This window comes from Cyclopterus lumpus, chromosome 11, assembly GCF_009769545.1.
Source record: "Cyclopterus lumpus isolate fCycLum1 chromosome 11, fCycLum1.pri, whole genome shotgun sequence".
In the NCBI taxonomy this organism is placed as follows: Eukaryota; Metazoa; Chordata; class Actinopteri; order Perciformes; family Cyclopteridae; genus Cyclopterus; species Cyclopterus lumpus.
The window spans coordinates 22718213-22739604 of NC_046976.1; the positions used below are offsets into that span (position 1 = coordinate 22718213).

Here is a 21392-nt window from a genome sequence, read left to right on the forward strand (position 1 = left end):
TTGCTGAGAGAAGCAATTTATTTTAAAAAACCAGAAGTAAAACCAGTCAACGAGATGTAATCATGAATCGTGGTGAAGAGACCTAAAACAAATGACACCAACAGTTTACTTTATATACACGCTATACTTATTACTATATCACTGTATTACTACACAGTTCTACCGGCTATATGCAGCAACACTGCAGGTTACTACTCAGGAACGCCCAGCAGCCCGAAAATCTGGAGAAGTAAGTGAAGAGCACCTCAAAGAGAGCAGGACGCTCTTTGAAAGGTGAAACGTCACTCCATGCAGCTACATGGACGAGTCTGAAGGAAGAGAGCGCTGATCACTGACTCCACTCTGGAACTCCAAAGATGGAAGAATCCACACAAGAACTTTCACCACTGAATAAGCAGAAATATAGTATTAATAAATAATAATAATCAACTGTGCTCAGACAAACCGTCATGTGTAAAGATCTTCTCATCATCAGAACAGTTCTCACTACAGTTCATCATTCACACATTGATGGCACAGCCTTCGGGCTGGCGCAGTCAGGGATCGAACCATCGATCTATCAGTGGACGACCCGCTGTACCTGTATACCTGCGTATGTCTTCAGACCTGTCAAAGACATTCAAATCTGTCTTCATTAAGAGCAGCTGAAGGGTTTCTCCCCTGTGTGAAGTTTCATGTGCAGCCGTAAAGTTCCTCTTTGTGAAAACAGTTTCTCACACACAGAGCAGCTGAATGGTTTCTCTCCTGTGTGCGATCTGATGTGTGCATCCAGATGTGCTCTTTGTAAGAATCTGTGCTCACAAAATGAGCAGCTGAATGGTTTCTCTCCTGTGTGAATCCTCATGTGTCTATTCAGATGTCCACTGTTGCCAAACTTTTTCCCACATGTAGAGCAGCTGAACGGTTTCTCTCCTGAATGAGTTCTCAAGTGTCTCTTCAGGTCTCCCTTGAAGCGAAAACTCTTCTCACACTCGGAGCAGCTGAATGGTTTCTCGCCTGTGTGGATTCTCATGTGGTTCCTCAGATTTCCACGATCATTGAAAGCTTTCTCACATTCAGAGCAGCTAAATGGTTTCTCTAGAGAAACTTCATCATTATTCAAAGAGTTTAAACCTGCCTGAGGTTCTCTGGCCTCCTTCCAATCATCACTGTTATCAGTCTCAGGTTCTAAATGTCTATCTGAATCTGAGTTCCTGTCTGGTTCTGGTCCTCCATAGTCCTCTCCATCACCTTCTGTTTCCATGTGTTCAGTTGAGCTGCTGGCCTCTTGTTTCTCCTCAGTCTGAGTGTGAATAAGCTGTGAGGACTGATGACCAACACATTTATGTGTTTTGAGCTGATGGAACCAGGTGAATCTACTTTGGCAAACAGAGCAGCTGAACCTTTTCTCTCGTGTGTGGATTCTTGTGTGTTTATGTAAACTTCCTCTCCAGGCAAAAGATTTCTTACAGACTGAGCAGCTGAATGGTTTCTCTCCTGTGTGAAATCTCATGTGTTCCTTCAGAGTTCCCTTTAGGCCAAATCCTTTCCTACACACAGAGCAGCGAAACGGTTTCTCACTAGAAAAGTAATTATTCAGAGAGTTTAAACCTGACGGTGGTTCACTGGTCTCCTTCCAGTCATCACTGACTTCAGTCTCTGAAGAGTCCCCTGGATCTGGGTTCCTGTCTGGTTCTGGTCCTCCACAGTCCTCTCCATCAGCTTCTGTTTCCATGTGTTCAGTTAGTCTTTGATGAAGATGAGAGGACTGAGCTTCCTCTTCATCATATTCACTCTTCACAGTAGTGAATGTGAACTTGATACCAGCCTCCTCCAGACCTTGAAGCTGCTCTCCCTCCTGACTGGTCCAGAGTTCCTCCTGTTCCTCTTTAATGTGTGGGGGCTCTGGGTCCTCCTGGTCCCCTTTAATGTGTGGGAGCTCTAGGTCCTCCTGGTCCCCTTTAATGTGTGGGGGCTCTGGGTCCTCCTGGTCCCCTTTAATGTGTGGGGACTCTGGGTCCTCCTGGTCCCCTTTAATGTGTGGGGGCTCTAGGTCCTCCTGGTCCTCTTTAATGTGTGGGGGCTCTGGGTCCTCCTGTTCCTCTTTAATGTGTGGGGGCTCTGAGTCCTCCTGGTTCAGACTGGAGCTCCAGTCCTGCTGCTCTTCTTCTCCACCGATCACTTGTTGTGCATCTGAAGGTAAAACAGACACAGAGTGACGTTAATATGACTCGTAACACTTTTCTAATGAGCTACCTGAGGGTTTGACCAAATAACTAAAAAAAATACATATTATTTAATTTGTTTTGCCCAGTGGACAATTTTTCAAAGGGAACTCCTCTTATCTTGGAATTTGAGGTATAACTATGTGTACAGATTGTAAAGCCCTCTGAGGCAAATTTGTAATTTGTTATATTGCGCTATACAAAATAAACTGAATTGAATTGAATTGAAAATAAAAAAAATGCTCATATTTTTAAACTAAAATGTGCATCACATCCTATGAAGTCCCTGCTGGTGGCTGACCACGATATGCAGAGCCCCGCCCTCGGTACACCGTCAATGATAAATAAATACAAAGAAAAGTCACGGAGAAGAACAGAGAGTTTATTCTGTGTGGACATATTAATTTGCTTTCAAACGATGCTTGCTGACCTGTATGATTAATATGTGGCAAGAAATTAACAACAAAACATGTAAAGTTGAAAGACTCTTCCAGAAGCATTTAATGAAAGGTATCAAGCTGAAGACGAGCGAAGACGAGCCCAGAAGAACGTTGACGAGCGAAGACAAGGCGTCAGGACCTCAATAGAATAAGGGGAGGGGTCAGGACCTCAATAGAAAAAGGGGAGGCGTCAGGACCTCAATAGAATAAAGGGAGGGGTCAGGACCTCAATAGAATAAGGGGAGGCGTCAGGACCTCAATAGAATAAGGGGAGGGGCCAGGACCTCAATAGATTAAGGGGAGGGGTCAGGACCTCAATAGAATAAGGGGAGGCGTCAGGACCTCAATAGAATAAGAGGAGGGGTCAGGACCTCAATAGAATAAGGGGAGGGGTCAGGACCTCAATAGAATAAGGGGAGGCGCCAGGACCTCAATAGAATAAGGGGAGGGGTCAGGACCTCAATAGAATAAGGGGAGGGGTCAGGACCTGCATAGTTAGTTGATTAATTGACCTCAATGTGGCCGACACATGACAGTGTATTCTTCATAAGAGTTTGATAGTTATAACAGGTAAAATAGTAATACAATGTCTTTATATATAAATTATTCTAATTTCAGAAGAACAAACTATATTCTTTGTATTTATAATCCATCCATCCATTATCACCCGCTTATCCGGGGTCGGGTCGCGGTGGCAGCAGGTTCAGCAGGCCGATCCGGGCTTCCCTCTCACCCGCAACACTTTCCAGCTCATTCTGGGGGATCCCGAGGCGTTCCAAGGCCAGCCGGGAGATATAATCCCTCCCTCCTTCGCTTGGGGTAGGCAGTTTGCCCCCACCTGGAGGGAGCAATCCGCCGGTTTCCGGCAGAGCACCATGGCCTCAGATTTGGAGGTGCTAACTCTCATCCCTGCCGCTTCGCACTCGGCTGCAAAACGCCCCAGTGAATGCTGGAGGTCACGGTCCGAGGAGGCAAACAGGACCACATCATCCGCAAACAGCAGAGAGGCGATCCCGAGACTCCCGAACCGGATCCTCTCCGCCCCCTGGCTGCGCCTAGATATCCTGTCCATGAAGGTCACGAACAGGACCGGTGATAAAGGGCAGCCCTGGCGGAGGCCAACACCCACCGGGAACGTGTCTGACTTACTACCGAGGAGACGAACACAGCTCCTACTGCAGGCGTACAGAGACCGGATGGCCCGTGCCAACGGGTCCGGCACCCCATACTCCCGCAGCACCCCCCACAAAAACCCCAGAGGGACCCGGTCGAAAGCCTTCTCCAGGTCTACAAGCACATGTAAACTGGTTGGGCAAACTCCCAGGACCCCTCCAGTAATCTTGCGAGGGTAAAGAGCTGGTCCACTGTTCCACGACCGGGACGGAATCCGCACTGTTCGTCCTGAATCTGAGGTTCGACAAGCGGTCGGAGCCTCCTCTCCAGCACCCTGGCATAAGCTTTTCCCGGGAGGCTGAGCAGTGTGATACCACGATAGTTCGAGCACACTCTCCGGTCCCCCTTCTTGAAGATGGGAACCACCACCCCGGTCTGCCAGTCCATGGGCACTGTTCCCGACCCCCATGCGACACTGAAAAGGCGTGTCAACCAAGACAGCCCAACAATGTCCAGCGCTTTCAGCATCTCAGGACGGATCTCATCCACCCCTGGCGCCTTGCCACCAAGGAGCTTTTTGACTACCATAGCGACCTCTGCCAGGGATATGGGTGAATCCACCCCAAAGTCTTCCGGCGCTGCCCCCTCTCCGGGGGACATGTTGGCCGGGTTTAGGAGTTCCTCAAAGTGCTCTTTCCACCGCCCGACGATGTCCCCAGTCCGGGTCAGCAGTTCCCCCCCCCCTGCTGAGAACAGCCTGGGGTAGACCCTGCTTTCCCTTCCTGAGCCGTCGGATGGTTTGCCAGAACTTCCTTGAGGCCAACCGAAAGTCCTTCTCCATGGCCTCCCCGAACTCCTCCCATGCCCGAGTTTTAGCCTCCGCGACCATCGCCGCTGCAGCCCTTTTGGCCCGCCGGTACCCGTCAGCTGCTTCAGGAGACCCCTGGGCCAGCCAGGCCCGAAAGGCCTCCTTCTTCAGTTTGACGGCTACCCTCACCCCCGGTGTCCACCACCGGGTTCTAGGGTTGCCGCCACGACAGGCACTGATGACCTTCCGGCCACAGCCCCGAGCAGCCGCGTCCACAATAGAGGCTTTGAACAAGGTCCACTCGGATTCCATGTCCCCAGCCTCCCTCGGGATTTGTGAGAAGTTCTTCCGGAGGTGGGAGTTGAAGACCTCCCGGACAGGATCCTCTGCCAGACGTTCCCAGTTCACCCTCACTACACGTTTGGGCTTGCCAGGTCTCTCTAGCCGAGTCCCCCGCCATCTGATCCAACTCACCACCAGGTGGTGATCAGTTGACAGCTCTGCTCCTCTCTTCACCCGAGTGTCCAAGACATACGGCCGCAGATCAGATGATACGATTACAAAGTCGATCATTGATCTCCGGCCTAAGGTGTTCTGGTACCAGGTACACTTATGAGCCACCTTATATTCGAACATGGTGTTCGTTATGGACAAACTGTGGCTAGCACAGAAGTCCAACAACAAAACACCATTCGGGTTCAGATCGGGCAAGCCGTTCCTCCCAATCACGCCCCGCCAGGTTTCTCTGTCATTGCCCACGTGAGCGTTGAAGTCTCCCAGGAGAACTATGGAGTCGGCAGGCGGCGCCCTTTCCAGGACCCCTCCCACCGACTCCAAGAAGGCCGGATACTCCGAAATGCTGTTCGGTGCATAAGCACAAACAACAGTCAGAGCCTTACTCCCCGCAACCCGTAGGCGCAGGGAGGCGACCCTCTCGTTCCCCGGGGAAAACTCCAACACAGCGGCGCTCAGCCGGGGGCTCGTGAGTATCCCCACTCCCGCCCGGCGCCTCTCACCCTGGGCAACTCCAGAAAAGGACAAAGTCCAACCCTTCTCCAGGAGCTTGGTTCCAGAGACCATGCTGTGCGTGGAGGTGAGTCCAACTATATCTAGCTGGTACCGCTCCACCTCCTGCACCAGCTCCGGCTCTTTCCCCGCTAGTGAGGTGACGTTCCACGTCCCTAGAGCTAGTCTATGCTGCCGGCGATCGGCCCGCCCAGGTCTCCCGCCTGGCCCGCCGCCCGGTCTACATAGCACCCGACCCCGATAATTCTCCCTGCGGGTGGTGGGTCCACAGGGTGACAGCTGCTCCATGTTGTTCTTTCGGGCTGAGCCCGACCGGGCCCCATGGGCGAAAGCCCGGCCACCAGACGCTCGCCGACGAGCTCCCCTCCTGGGTCTGGCTCCGGGAGGGTGCCCCGGTTTCCCTTGTCCGGGCAAGGTGGCTACAATCCGTGGGCTGCTTATCATCAGGGTTTGTTGAACCGCTCTTAGTCTGGGCTCTCCCCCGAGACCTGTTTGCCTTGGGAGACCCTACCAGGGGCTGACGCCCCGGACAACATAGCTCCCAGGATCACTGAGCCACTCAAACTCCTCCACCACGTTAAGGTGGCGATTCATAGGAGTACTATTGTACATGATAATACAAGTACTATTGTATATAATATAAGTACTATTGTATATGATAATATAAGTACTATTGTACATGATAATACAAGTACTATTGTACATGATAATACAGGTACTATTGTACATGATCATATAAGTACTATTGTATATGATAATATAAGTACTATTGTACATGATAATACAAGTACTATTGTACATGATAATACAAGTACTATTGTACAAGATAATATAAGTACTATTGTATATGATAATATAAGTACTATTGTACATGATCATATAAGTACTATTGTATATGATAATATAAGTACTATTGTATATAACATAAGTACTATTGTACATGATAATACAAGTACTATTGTATATAATATAAGTACTATTGTACATGATAATATAAGTACTACAAGAGCTAAAGCCTCTCATATAATGACGTTGTACTATAAATACTTTTACTACTACTTCAGATGACCTAAACTAACTTCATAAGTAAGTACTTTAAAACTTCAGAAGTCTGAATCTGTGAGACAAACCAATCACGTTATCTACCCGTCAGGGTGTTCACCAAGTAGCTAAAAGACAGGAACCTTCTGGTTTACTTATGGTCCCATATTACCTCACTATAGTTAGTGCTGGTTCAGGTCTATAATGCTGGTCCAGGTCTATAGTTAAGGCTGGTTCAGGTTTATAGTCAAGGCTGGTTCAGGTTTATAGTCAAGGCTGGTTCAGGTATATAACTAGGACTGGTTCAGGTATATAGTTAATGCTGGTCCAGGTGTGGTGTATTCTCAGCTGCCTTAGGAGCTCGCGTCCAAGATACCATCTCCCTAAAAAGAATGCCCTTTGACCTGTAGGAGGCAGAGTCCAGAGGGTATGGGTTAGAGGTTTGTCTCCAAATATTCGCCGCTTTCTGAGAAGATCGGCTTATAAGATACCGTTCCACATAGTTGCCCTTTGACCTGTTGGAGAGGGGTCTGTCCCTGTGCTCGAAGGGCACCTGTTAAGAGGCCTCGGTGTGACCTCCGCTGCAACATCCGTACCCTCTCACCCTCCTCTCTGGCCTCCTCTGTTCTGTCAGCCCTCCCCTCAACCGATTCCTTCGCACTTATGCAGCCTAACTTCGCCACTGACACTCTTCTCTCTACGCTGTCGTCCTCTCTTGATTCTCTCTGTCCTCTTACGGCTCGAAAGGTCCGCAAGTCCTCTCCGGCTCCGTGGCTATCCGAACCGGTGCGCGCCGAGAGAGCCACAATGCGAGCAGCGGAAAGGAAATGGCGAAAATCCAAACACGCCAGTGACCTGCTTGCCTATCAATCTCTTCTCTCCTCCTTCTCTGCGTCCATCACTGCAGCCAAAAGTTTGTTCTATCAATCCAGAATCGAATCCTCTTTATCTAACCCTAAAAAGCTCTTCTCAATTTTTTCCAACCTCCTTGACCCCCCTGTTCCCCCCCCTCCCTCCACCCTTCTACCAAGACACTTTGTTGACTACTTTACAAAAAAGATAGACGACATACGCTCTTCATTTACTAATCCATCTTCCTCAACTACACCTCCAGTAACTTCACCTTCTTCCCCCTTGTTTTCCTCTTTTATCCTCCTGTCTCCCAATCAAGTTCTTACCTTAGTAACCTCTGCCCGCCCAACCACCTGCCCCCTTGACCCCATCCCTTCTCACCTTCTCCAGTCCATTGCTCCGGACCTTCTTCCCTTTCTCACCCATCTCATTAACACCTCCCTCTCAACCGGCTGTTTCCCCAACTCTCTGAAGGAGGCAAGAGTCAATCCTCTCCTGAAGAAACCCACTCTGGACCCATCTGAAGTCAACAACTACAGACCTGAAGTCAACAACTACAGACCTGTCTCTCTCCTTCCCTTCCTCTCCAAAACTCTAGAGCGAGCTATCTTTAACCAAGTCTCCTCCTTTCTTCACTGTAACAACCTTCTAGACCCCCACCAGTCTGGATTCAAGACAGGCCACTCAACAGAGACTGCCCTCCTTGCTGTCTCTGAGCAGCTTCACACTGCTAGAGCAGCCTCTCTCTCCTCTGTCCTCATCATTCTAGACCTTTCCGCTGCCTTTGACAGTGAACCACAGCTTTATAGTCAAGGCTGGTTCAGGTTTATAGTTAAGGCTGGTTCAGGTTTATAGTCAAGGCTGGTTCAGGTTTATAGTCAAGGCTGGTTCAGGTTTATAGTTAATGCTGGTCCAGGTCTATAGTTAAGGCTGGTTCAGGTATATAGTTAAGGCTGGTTCAGGTTTATAGTCAAGGCTGGTTCAGGTTTATAGTTAAGCCTGGTTCAGGTATATAACTAGGACTGGTTCAGGTATATAGTTAATGCTGGTCCAGGTCTATAGTCAAGGCTGGTTCAGGTTTATAGTTAAGGCTGGTTCAGGTATATAACTAGGACTGGTCCAGGTCTATAGTTAATGCTGGTCCAGGTCTATAGTCAATGCTGGTTCAGGTTTATAGTTAAGGCTGGTTCAGGTATATAACTAGGACTGGTTCAGGTCTATAGTTAATGCTGGTCCAGGTCTATAGTTAAGGCTGGTTCAGGTTTATAGTCAAGGCTAGTTCAGGTTTATAGTTAAGGCTGGTTCAGGTATATAGTTAAGGCTGGTTCAGGTTTATAGTTAATGCTGGTCCAGGTCTATAGTTAAGGCTGGTTCAGGTATATAGTTAAGGATGGTTCAGGTTTATAGTCAAGGCTGGTTCAGGTTTATAGTTAAGGCTGGTTCAGGTTTATAGTTAAGGCTGGTTCAGGTATATAACTAGGACTGGTTCAGGTATATAGTTAAGGCTGGTCCAGGTCTATAGTCAAGGCTGGTTCAGGTTTATAGTCAAGGCTGGTTCAGGTATATAACTAGGACTGGTTCAGGTATATAGTTAATGCTGGTCCAGGTCTATAGTTAAGGCTGGTTCAGGTTTATAGTCAAGGCTGGTTCAGATATATAGTTAGGGCTGGTTCAGGTATATAACTAGGACTGGTTCAGGTCTATAGTTAAGGCTGGTTCAGGTTTATAACTAGGACTGGTTCAGATTTATAGTCAAGGCTGGTTCAGGTATATAACTAGGACTGGTTCAGGTCTATAGTTAGGAATGGTTCAGGTTTATAACTAGGACTGGTTCAGGTCTATAGTTAGGGCTGGTTCAGGTTTATAGTTAGGGCTGGTTCAGGTTTATAGTTAGGGCTGTTTCAGGACTATAGTTAGGGCTGGTTCAGGTTTATAGTTAGTGCTGTTTCAGGACTATAGTTAAGGCTGGTTCAGGTTTATAACTAGGACTTGTTCAGGTCTATAGTTAGGAATGGTTCAGGTTTATAGTTAGGGCTGGTTCAGGTTTATAGTTAGGGCTGGTTCAGGTTTATAGTTAGGGCTGTTTCAGGACTATAGTTAAGGCTGGTTCAGGTTTATAACTAGGACTGGTTCAGGTCTATAACTAGGACTGGTTCAGGTCTATAGTTAAGGCTGGTTCAGGTTTATAACTAGGACTGGTTCAGGTTTATAGTCAAGGCTGGTTCAGGTATATAACTAGGACTGGTTCAGGTTTATAGTTAGGGCTAGTCCAGGTATATAACTAGGACTGGTTCAGGTCTATAGTTAATGCTGGTTCAGGTACATAGTTAATGCTGGTCCAGGTCTATAGCTAAGGCTGGTTCAGGTTTATAACTAGGACTGGTTAAGGTTTATAGTTAGTGCTGGTCCAGGTCTATAGTTAGGACTGGTTCAGGTATATAACTAGGACTGGTTCAGGTCTATAGTTAGGACTGGTTCAGGTTTACAGTAAGGGCTAGGCTAGGTCTATAGTTAGGCCTGGTTCAGGTCTATAGTCAGGACTGGTTCAGGTTTATAGTTAGAGTTGGTTCAGGTTTAGAGTTAGGCCTGGTTTAGAGTTAGGGCTGGTTCAGGTTTAGAGTTAGGCCAGGTTCAGGTGTAGTTAGGCCTGGTTCAGGTTTAGAGTTAGGGTTGGTTTGTAACCAGAGAGAAGTAAAGAGAACCAAGCTGCTGATCTGAGGTCAGTGTAACCAGAGAGAAGTAAAGAGAACCAAGCTGCTGATCTGAGGTCAGTGTAACCAGAGAGAAGAAGTAAAGAGAACCAAGCTGCTGATCTGAGGTCAGTGTAACCAGAGAAGTAAAGAGAACCAAGCTGCTGATCTGAGGTCAGTGTAACCAGAGAAGTAAAGAGAACCAAGCTGCTGATCTGAGGTCAGTGTAACCAGAGAAGTAAAGAGAACCAAGCTGCTGATCTGAGGTCAGTGTAACCAGAGAAGTAAAGAGAACCAAGCTGCTGATCTGAGGTCAGTGTAACCAGAGAAGTAAAGAGAACCAAGCTGCTGATCTGAGGTCAGTGTAACCAGAGAAGTAAAGAGAACCAAGCTGCTGATCTGAGGTCAGTGTAACCAGAGAGAAGAAGTAAAGAGAACCAAGCTGCTGATCTGAGGTCAGTGTAACCAGAGAAGTAAAGAGAACCAAGCTGCTGATCTGAGGTCAGTGTAACCAGAGAAGTAAAGAGAACCAACCTGCTGATCTGAGGTCAGTGTAACCAGAGAGAAGTAAAGAGAACCAAGCTGCTGATCTGAGGTCAGTGTAACCAGAGAGAAGAAGTAAAGAGAACCAAGCTGCTGATCTGAGGTCAGTGTAACCAGAGAAGTAAAGAGAACCAAGCTGCTGATCTGAGGTCAGTGTAACCAGAGAAGTAAAGAGAACCAAGCTGCTGATCTGAGGTCAGTGTAACCAGAGAAGTAAAGAGAACCAAGCTGCTGATCTGAGGTCAGTGTAACCAGAGAAGTAAAGAGAACCAAGCTGCTGATCTGAGGTCAGTGTAACCAGAGAAGTAAAGAGAACCAAGCTGCTGATCTGAGGTCAGTGTAACCAGAGAAGTAAAGAGAACCAAGCTGCTGATCTGAGGTCAGTGTAACCAGAGAAGTAAAGAGAACCAAGCTGCTGATCTGAGGTCAGTGTAACCAGAGAGAAGAAGTAAAGAGAACCAAGCTGCTGATCTGAGGTCAGTGTAACCAGAGAAGTAAAGAGAACCAAGCTGCTGATCTGAGGTCAGTGTAACCAGAGAAGTAAAGAGAACCAAGCTGCTGATCTGAGGTCAGTGTAACCAGAGAAGTAAAGAGAACCAAGCTGCTGATCTGAGGTCAGTGTAACCAGAGAAGTAAAGAGAACCAAGCTGCTGATCTGAGGTCAGTGTAACCAGAGAAGTAAAGAGAACCAAGCTGCTGATCTGAGGTCAGTGTAACCAGAGAAGTAAAGAGAACCAAGCTGCTGATCTGAGGTCAGTGTAACCAGAGAAGTAAAGAGAACCAAGCTGCTGATCTGAGGTCAGTGTAACCAGAGAAGTAAAGAGAACCAAGCTGCTGATCTGAGGTCAGTGTAACCAGAGAAGTAAAGAGAACCAACCTGCTCTGTGTAGCCGCAGCTGAGGGTTGAACACAGCGTCCAGTAGTTCTCGTTGTCGCTCGTTCTCCTCTTTAGAAGCACAAAGTTCCTCCTCGTACTCTGCTATCGTTCTTTCAAACAGACCAAATATCTCTTGCGCAGCCGCAGTTAGTCGCTGCTTCACCAACGCTCTCAGCATTTGGACTTTACACATGTTCACACAACGACACCAACTTGTTCTCCACACACCCTCCGTCACACCGTCCCTCTGACTAGCGCTGTGTTGCTAACATGCTAAGCTAACTCGCATGTTTCTGATGGACGCCATCTTGAATACTGTGAAGTTAGCCTCAGTGAAGACTACAGCTTCCGGGGCCGATGAGCTGCGGAGCTTCAAAATAAAAGACTCAAAGTCTGACAAGTTAGCGCCATATTACCCCACAAATAACAACAATAATGTGACTGATAATAGTAACGTGACTAATAATAATAATAGTAACGTGACTAATAATAATAACAGTGATGTGACTAATAATAATAATAAAAATGTGACTAATAATAATAACAACAGTAATGTGACTAATAATAATAATAAAAATGTGACTAATAATAATAACGTGACTAATAATAACAGTAATGTGACTAATAATAATAATAAAAATGTGACTAATAATAATAACAACAGTAATGTGACTAATAATAATAATAAAAATGTGACTAATAATAATAACAACAATGTGACTAATAATAGTAACGTGACTAATAATAATAATAAAAATGTGACTAATAATAATAACAACAGTAATGTGACTAATAATAATAATAAAAATGTGACTAATAATAATAATAACAACAGTAATGTGACTAATAATAATAATAAAAATGTGACTAATAATAATAACAACAGTAATGTGACTAATAATAATAACAACAACAGTAATGTGACTAATAATAATAACAACAGTAATGTGACTAATAATAATAGTAATGTGATTTATAATAATGTGATAATAATAGTAATGTGACTAATAATAACAATAATATATGTGACTAATAGTAATTGACTAATAATAATACGAGGGCGACTGTGGGTCAGTGGTTAGCAGATCCGTCTTTCAATCAGGGGATTGGTTCAATTCCCGCCGTGGTCGGGGTCCTTGAGCAACAACCTCAACCCTGAATTGTTCCCCGGTGTCTGAATGTAACGTGAACGTAAGTCGCTTCGGATAAAAGCATCAACCAAATCAAATGTAACGTAATGTAATAACAACAGTAATGTGACTAATACAAATAATGTGACTAATGATAATAGTAGTAATGGGACTAATAATAGTAATGGGACTGAAAGTAATGATACTGATAATTACAGTAATGGGACTAATAATATGACAATAATAATAGAATAATAATAATAATAATAATAGCGATTTGAATAATAACCGTAATATGAGTCATAATATAGAAAAGTTAAAAATAATAATTAATCCTTTTAAACTGACATGAATTGTTTTTTTTAGATTTTTCTAGAACGTTAAAGTGAAGTAGTGTGAAAAAGCCAGAGACTGGTGTGTTAAGGTTAGTCATCAGGAGTAGTCTTTGGTCCTTGTGATACGACTATCTCCTTATTATCAGGCTGCTCTAATAAGTCTCTTAAGTCCCTCCAGTTGATCCAGAATGCTGCAGCTTGTGTACTCACAAAAACTAAGAAAAGAGATCACATGACTCCTGTATTAGCTGCTCTGCACTGGCTCCCTGTAAAATCAAGAATCACATTTAAAATTCTTCTCCTCACCTACAAAGCCTTGATTGGTGATGCACCATCATATCTTAAGGAGCTTGTAGTACCATATTTCCCCACTAGAGAGCTGCGCTCACTAAATGCGGGGCTACTTGTGGTTCCTAGAGTCCTAAAAAGTAGGATGGGAGCCAGAGCCTTCAGTTATCAAGCTCCTCTTTTATGGAACCAGCTTCCACTTTCAGTCCTGGAGGCAGACACAGTCACCTCATTCAAGAATAGACTTAAGACTTTCCTCTTTAATAGTGCTTATAGTTAGGGCTGAATCAGGTTTGCCCTGGTCCAGCCCCTTGATATGCTGCTATAGGCTTATAGGCTGCTGGGGGATGTTTTAGGATACACTGAGCACCTATCTCCTCTTCTCTCTCTACTTATGGATGAATTTACATCTCTCCATTGCACCTTATTAACTCTGCTTCCTCCCCGGAGTCGTTGTGACTTCACGTCTCGTAGGGTCCATTGGACCTGGAGGTGTCTGATGCCTCCTGCCTGGTCCTGCTATGGCCTGCTATTTTTTTAAAATGTGTGTAGTTTTTCCTGATCCGATGTGAGGTCAAAGGTCAGGGATGTCGTATGTGTACAGATTGTAAAGCCCTCTGAGGCAAATTTGTAATTTGTGATATTGGGCTATACAAAATAAACTGAATTGAACTAGTCATCAGGACGAGTCTTTGGTCTTTGTGATATGACGAGTTGCTGAGAGAAGCAATTTATTTTCAAAAACCAGAAGTAAAACCAGTCAACGAGATGTAATCATGAATCGTGGTGAAGAGACCTAAAACAAATGACACCAACAGTTTACTTTATATACACGCTATACTTATTACTATATCACTGTATTACTACACAGTTCTACCGGCTATATGCAGCAACACTGCAGGTTACTACTCAGGAACGCCCAGCAGCCCGAAAATCTGGAGAAGTAAGTGAAGAGCACCTCAAAGAGAGCAGGACGCTCTTTGAAAGGTGAAACGTCACTCCATGCAGCTACATGGACGAGTCTGAAGGAAGAGAGCGCTGATCACTGACTCCACTCTGGAACTCCAAAGATGGAAGAATCCGCACAAGAACTTTCACCACTGAATAAGCAGAAATATAGTATTAATAAATAATAATAATCAACTGTGCTCAGACAAACCGTCATGTGTAAAGATCTTCTCATCATCAGAACAGTTCTCACTACAGTTCATCATTCACACATTGATGGCACAGCCTTCGGGCTGGCGCAGTCAGGGATCGAACCATCGATCTATCAGTGGACGACCCGCTGTACCTGTATACCTGCGTATGTCTTCAGACCTGTCAAAGACATTCAAATCTGTCTTCATAAAGAGCAGCTGAAGGGTTTCTCCCCTGTGTGAAGTTTCATGTGCAGCCGTAAAGTTCCTCTTTGTGTAAACCGTTTCTCGCACACAGAGCAGCTGAATGGTTTCTCTCCTGTGTGAATCCTCATGTGTCTATTCAGATGTCCACTGTTGCCAAACTTTTTCCCACATGTAGAGCAGCTGAACGGTTTCTCTCCTGAATGAGTTCTCAAGTGTCTCTTCAGGTCTCCCTTGAAGCGAAAACTCTTCTCACACTCGGAGCAGCTGAATGGTTTCTCGCCTGTGTGGATTCTCATGTGGTTCCTCAGATTTCCACGATCATTGAAAGCTTTCTCACATTCAGAGCAGCTAAATGGTTTCTCTAGAGAAACTTCATCATTATTCAAAGAGTTTAAACCTGCCTGAGGTTCTCTGGCCTCCTTCCAATCATCACTGTTATCAGTCTCAGGTTCTAAATGTCTATCTGAATCTGAGTTCCTGTCTGGTTCTGGTCCTCCATAGTCCTCTCCATCACCTTCTGTTTCCATGTGTTCAGTTGAGCTGCTGGCCTCTTGTTTCTCCTCAGTCTGAGTGTGAATAAGCTGTGAGGACTGATGACCAACACATTTATGTGTTTTGAGCTGATGGAACCAGGTGAATCTACTTTGGCAAACAGAGCAGCTGAACCTTTTCTCTCGTGTGTGGATTCTTGTGTGTTTATGTAAACTTCCTCTCCAGGCAAAAGATTTCTTACAGACTGAGCAGCTGAATGGTTTCTCTCCTGTGTGAAATCTCATGTGTTCCTTCAGAGTTCCCTTTAGGCCAAATCCTTTCCTACACACAGAGCAGCGAAACGGTTTCTCACTAGAAAAGTAATTATTCAGAGAGTTTAAACCTGACGGTGGTTCACTGGTCTCCTTCCAGTCATCACTGACTTCAGTCTCTGAAGAGTCCCCTGGATCTGGGTTCCTGTCTGGTTCTGGTCCTCCACAGTCCTCTCCATCAGCTTCTGTTTCCATGTGTTCAGTTTGTCTTTGATGAAGATGAGAGGACTGAGCTTCCTCTTCATCATCTTCACTCTTCACAGTAGTGAATGAGAACTTGATACCAGCCTCCTCCAGACCTTGAAGCTGCTCTCCCTCCTGACTGGTCCAGAGTTCCTCCTGTTCCTCTTTAATGTGTGGGGGCTCTGGGTCCTCCTGGTCCTCTTTAATGTGTGGGAGCTCTAGGTCCTCCTGGTCCCCTTTAATGTGTGGGGGCTCTAGGTCCTCCTGGTCCCCTTTAATGTGTGGGGGCTCTGGGTCCTCCTGGTCCCCTTTATTGTGTGGGGGCTCTAGGTCCTCCTGTTCCTCTTTAATGTGTGGGGGCTCTGGGTCCTCCTGGTTCAGACTGGAGCTCCAGTCCTGCTGCTCTTCTTCTCCACCAATCACTTGTTGTGCATCTGAAGGTAAAACAGACACAGAGTGACGTTAATATGACTCGTAACACTTTTCTAATGAGCTACCTGAGGGTTTGACCAAATAACTAAAAGAAATTTAAAAAATAAATATATATATATATATTATTATTTCATTTGTTTTGCCCAGTGGACAATCTTTTAAAGAGAACTCCTCTTATCTTGGAATTTGAGGTATAACTGTCACTGAAAATAATTTTTTTAAAATATTTTAAAACTAAAATGTGCGTCACATCCTATGCGTAGAAGAGCGTAGACGACGAGCGAAGACGAGGGGTCAGGACCTCAATAATTCAATTCAATTCAGTTTATTTTGTATAGCCCAATATCACAAATTACAACCTCCCCTCAGAGGGCTTTACAATCTGTACACATAGACATCCCTGACCTTTGACCTCACATCGGATCAGGAAAAACTCCCCAAAAATAACCTTTGACAGGGAAAAAAGGGAAGAAACCTTCAGGAGAGCAACAGAGGAGGATCCCTCTCCCCGGATGGACAGATGAATAGATGTCATGTGACCAGATGAACAGAGTTACAGAGTTACATAAACACATTACATGAATATGACAATGTATGAATGGAACTCCAATCCATGAAACAGAAGGAGGTAGAGAGGAGGGGGGCGGGGCATCAGCAGGGCCAATGGGAGGCCGGCTCACCAGCATCAGACACCTCCAGGTCCAATGGACCCTATGAGACGTGAAGTCACAACGACTCCGGGGAGGAAGCAGAGTTAATAAGGTGCAATGGAGAAATGTAAATTCATCCATAAGGAGAGAGAGAAGATGAGATAGATGTTTTAGGATACACTGAGCACCTATCAGCAGCCTATAAGCCTATAGCAGCATATCAAGGGGCTGGACCAGGGCAAACCTGATTCAGCCCTAACTATAAGCACTATTAAAGAGGAAAGTCTTAAGTCTATTCTTGAATGAGGTGACTGTGTCTGCCTCCCGGACTGAAAGTGGAAGCTGGTTTCATAAAAGAGGAGCTTGATAACTGAAGGCTCTTGCTCCCATCCTACTTTTTAGGACTCTAGGAACCACAAGTAGCCCCGCATTTAGTGAGCGCAGCTCTCTAGTGGGGCAATATGGTACTACAAGCTCCTTAAGATATGATGGTGCATCACCAATCAAGGCTTTGTAGGTGAGGAGAAGAATTTTAAATGTGATTCTTGATTTTACAGGGAGCCAGTGCAGAGCAGCTAATACAGGAGTCATGTGATCTCTTTTCTTAGTTTTTGTGAGTACACGAGCTGCAGCATTCTGGATCAACTGGAGGGATTTAAGAGACTTATTAGAGCAGCCTGATAATAAGGAGTTGCAGTAATCTAGTCTGGAAGTAACAAAAGCGTGAACCAGCTTTTCTGCATCTTTTTGAGACAAGATGTGCCTGATTTTTGAAATGTTACGTAGATGAAAAAATGAAATCCTTGAGATTTGCTTAATGTGGAGTTAAAGGACAAGTCTCGGTCAAAGATAACTAGAGATTCTTTACAGTGGTGTTGGATGCCAGGGCAATGCCATCTACAGAAACCACATCACCAGATAATTGATCTCTGAGGTGTTCAGGGCCAGTAAAATAACTTCAGTTTTGTCTGAGTTTAACATCAGGAAGTTGCAGGTCATCCATGTTTTTATGTCTTTAAGACATTCTTGAATTTTAGCGAGCTGGTTGGTCTCCTCTGGTTTGATCAATAGATATAATTGAGTATCATCTGCATAGCAATGAAAGTTTATGCAGTGTTTCCTGATAATATTGCCCAAAGGAAGCATATATAAGGTAAATAAAATTGGTCCAAGTACAGAACCTTGTGGAACTCCGTGATTAACGTTTGTGGTCATTGAGGCTTCATCGTTTACAAATACAAACTGAGATCGATCTGATAAATAGGATTTAAACCAACTTAGTGCGGTACCTGAAATGCCAATCGACTGATCCAGTCTCTGTAATAGGATGTCATGATCAATGGTGTCGAACGCAGCACTAAGGTCTAACAAGACCAGTACGGAGATGAGTCCTTTATCAGCACTAAGGTCTAACAAGACCACTACAGAGATGAGTCCTTTATCAGCACTAAGGTCTAACAAGACCAGTACGGAGATGAGTCCTTTATCAGCACTAAGGTCTAACAAGACCAGTACAGAGATGAGTCCTTTATCAGCACTAAGGTCTAACAAGACCACTACAGAGATGAGTCCTTTATCAGCACTAAGGTCTAACAAGACCAGTACAGAGATGAGTCCTTTATCAGCACTAAGGTCTAACAAGACCAGTACAGAGATGAGTCCTACTTTCTCAAGGATCTTAGAGAGGAAGGGAAGGTTAGAGATCGGTCTGTAGTTAGCCAACACCTCTGGATTAAGAGTGGTCTTCTTCAGGAGAGGTTTAATTACAGCTACTTTGAAGGAATGTGGTACATGGCCTGTTAGCAAAGACACATTAACAATATCCAGCAGAGAGGTGCCAATTAAAGGCAACACGTCTTTAAGCAGCCTCGTTGGGATGGGGTCTAAGAGACAGGTAGACGGTTTAGAAGTAGAAACCATTGAGGACAATTGGTCTAGGTTGATGGGAGAAAAGCTATCCAAATATACACCAGGGCATACAGCCGTTTCCAAGGCCACTCCTCTTGATGACAGATCGGCAGTAGTTGAGGGCAAGAGATCATCAATCTTGCCTCTAATAGTTCAAATCTTTTCATTGAAGAAGTTCATGAAGTCATTACTACTGAGGTCTATAGGAATACACGGCTCCACAGAGCTGTGACTCTCTGTCAGCCTGGCTACAGTGCTAAAGAGAACCCTGGGGTTGTTCTTATTTTTCTCTATTACTGATGAGTAATAGGCTGCTCTGGCATTACGGAGAGCCTTTTTATATGTTTTAAGACTATCTCTCCAAACTAAGCGTGATTCTTCCAGATTGGTCGAACGCCATATGCTTTAAAGCTTTGGTGAAGTTTGCTTTAGGTCGCGGGTCTGAGGGTTCTACCAGGGAGCAAACCTCCTTTGCCTCACTGTCTTTTTCTTCAGTGGGGCTATCAAGTCTAGTGTCATTCTCAGTGAGCCTGTAGCACTATCGACAAGATGATCCATCTGGGACGGACTAAAGTTAGCACAGGAGTCCTCCGTCACATTGAGACGTGGTATTGAATCAAATGCAGAAGGAATCTCTTCTTTAAATGTAGCTACAGCACTGTCAGTTAGACATCTGGTGTAGAAACTTTTGACTAACGGTGTATACTCCGGGAGTATAAACTCAAAAGTTATGAGGTACCATTGTCTGACAGAAGAGGGTTCTGTGGGAAGACCTCCAAATGCTCAATGTCAATGCCATATGTAAGAACAAGGTGGAGGGTGTGGCCAAATCAGTGAGTGGGTTTCTGTACTCTGACAGAAGCCAATCGAGTCCAACAATGAGATAAATGCAGCACTAAGGCAATCATTATCAATATCCACATGAATATTAAAATCTCCTACAATAATAACCTTATCAGTTTTAAGGACTAAACTTGATAAACACTCTGAAAATTCAGATATAAATTCTGCATATGGACCTGGTGGCCGGTACAGTATAACAAATAGAATTGGCTGTAATGTTTTCCAGGTTGGATGTGAAAGACTAAGAACAAGGCTTTCAAATGAGTTGTAGTTTAGTTTAGGTTTAGGATTCATTAATAGGCTTGAGTCAAAGATGGCTGCTACTCCACCTCCTCGACCGGTGCCTCGAGGAATGTGAGTATTAATATGACTTGGAGGAGTTGATTCATTTAGGCTGACATATTCTTCATGGCTCAGCCAGGTTTCAGTAAGACACAATAAATCAATGTGATTGTCTGATATTAAATCATTTACTAATACAGCTTTAGATGACAGAGATCTAATATTTAGGAGTCCACATTTAATTATCCTGTTGTGTTGCACTGTTGCAGTAGTGATGTTAACCTGTATGAGGTTATTTTGTATGACTCCTCTTCTGGTTACTTTTGATTTAATTAATTTAAGTGGCCGTGGGACAGACACAGTCTCTATAGAGTTAAGGTTCAGGTTTAGAGTTAGTGCTACAGCAGCTACTGACCAGTGGTTTAAGGAAATTAATACGTTCCTTTATTTATTGATTTTTTTAAACTGACGGTTCAAGTCTGCGTATGAACACCAAATCAGAACGGACAGCTGACCGTGAAGTGTATTGCCTTTTAAAAAGGCATAAATATTAACAATAAAACACTGAAATTAAAATCTTATTAAACAGAATTTTAACAACTTTTTCCATCAATGACAACAAGATGTTGTTGACAGACTAGCAGCTGAATGAAATCTCAATCAAATTCTGCATACTCGTCACAAAGATCACAAAAAGACCATTCAAGTCTCACAGAGTGACCTTATATTATAGGAAGAACCTTTCCTTTAAATAACTACAAACTTCTGATCTGAGGTCAGTGTAACCGGAGAGAAGTAAAGAGAACCAACCTGCTGATCTGAGGTCAGTGTAACCAGAGAAGTAAAGAGAACCAAGCTGCTGATCTGAGGTCAGTGTAACCAGAGAAGTAAAGAGAACCAAGCTGCTGATCTGAGGTCAGTGTAACCAGAGAAGTAAAGAGAACCAAGCTGCTGATCTGAGGTCAGTGTAACCAGAGAAGTAAAGAGAACCAAGCTGCTGATCTGAGGTCAGTGTAACCAGAGAAGTAAAGAGAACCAAGCTGCTGATCTGAGGTCAGTGTAACCAGAGAAGTAAAGAGAACCAAGCTGCTGATCTGAGGTCAGTGTAACCAGAGAAGTAAAGAGAACCAAGCTGCTGATCTGAGGTCAGTGTAACCAGAGAAGTAAAGAGAACCAAGCTGCTGATCTGAGGTCAGTGTAACCAGAGAAGTAAAGAGAACCAAGCTGCTGATCTGAGGTCAGTGTAACCAGAGAAGTAAAGAGAACCAACCTGCTCTGTGTAGCCGCAGCTGAGGGTTGAACACAGCGTCCAGTAGTTCTCGTTGTCGCTCGTTCTCCTCTTTAGAAGCACAAAGTTCCTCCTCGTACTCTGCTATCGTTCTTTCAAACAGACCAAATATCTCTTGCGCAGCCGCAGTTAGTCGCTGCTTCACCAACGCTCTCAGCATTTGGACTTTACACATGTTCACACAACGACACCAACTTGTTCTCCACACACCCTCCGTCACACCGTCCCTCTGACTAGCGCTGTGTTGCTAACATGCTAAGCTAACACTCCGCTAACTCGCATGTTTCTGATAGACGCCATCTTGAATACT

General features: G+C 44.8%; 2 protein-coding genes across 2 annotated transcripts; both read right to left on the reverse strand.

Annotated features, from left to right (window-relative positions):
- On the reverse strand, positions 1 to 11913 carry LOC117739319 (zinc finger protein 260-like). Its single transcript, XM_034545659.1, has 2 exons — positions 11595 to 11913; positions 1 to 2172 (listed from the first exon to the last, which is right to left on the reverse strand). The coding sequence occupies exons 1-2, from the start codon at positions 11785 to 11787 to the stop codon at positions 635 to 637; spliced, it is 1731 nt and encodes a 576-aa protein (XP_034401550.1). The 5' UTR covers positions 11788 to 11913; the 3' UTR covers positions 1 to 634.
- A 2122-nt stretch (positions 11914 to 14035) lies between these two features.
- On the reverse strand, positions 14036 to 21392 carry LOC117739323 (zinc finger protein 572-like). The gene is made up of 2 exons (XM_034545664.1): positions 21065 to 21392; positions 14036 to 16113 (listed from the first exon to the last, which is right to left on the reverse strand). Exons 1-2 carry the CDS (start codon positions 21255 to 21257, stop codon positions 14693 to 14695), a joined length of 1614 nt encoding a protein of 537 aa, XP_034401555.1. The 5' UTR covers positions 21258 to 21392; the 3' UTR covers positions 14036 to 14692.

Excerpts from the sequence above, each read along its gene's own strand:
- LOC117739319 (XM_034545659.1), bottom strand. The coding sequence starts at position 11,787 with ATGTGTAAAGTCCAAATGCTGAGAGCGTTGGTGAAGCAGCGACTAACT. Across the intron at positions 2,173-11,594 it reads GCTGCGGCTACACAGAGCAG|ATGCACAACAAGTGATCGGT; the intron begins GTTGGTTCTCTT and ends TTTTACCTTCAG.
- LOC117739323 (XM_034545664.1), bottom strand. The coding sequence starts at position 21,257 with ATGTGTAAAGTCCAAATGCTGAGAGCGTTGGTGAAGCAGCGACTAACT. Across the intron at positions 16,114-21,064 it reads GCTGCGGCTACACAGAGCAG|ATGCACAACAAGTGATTGGT; the intron begins GTTGGTTCTCTT and ends TTTTACCTTCAG.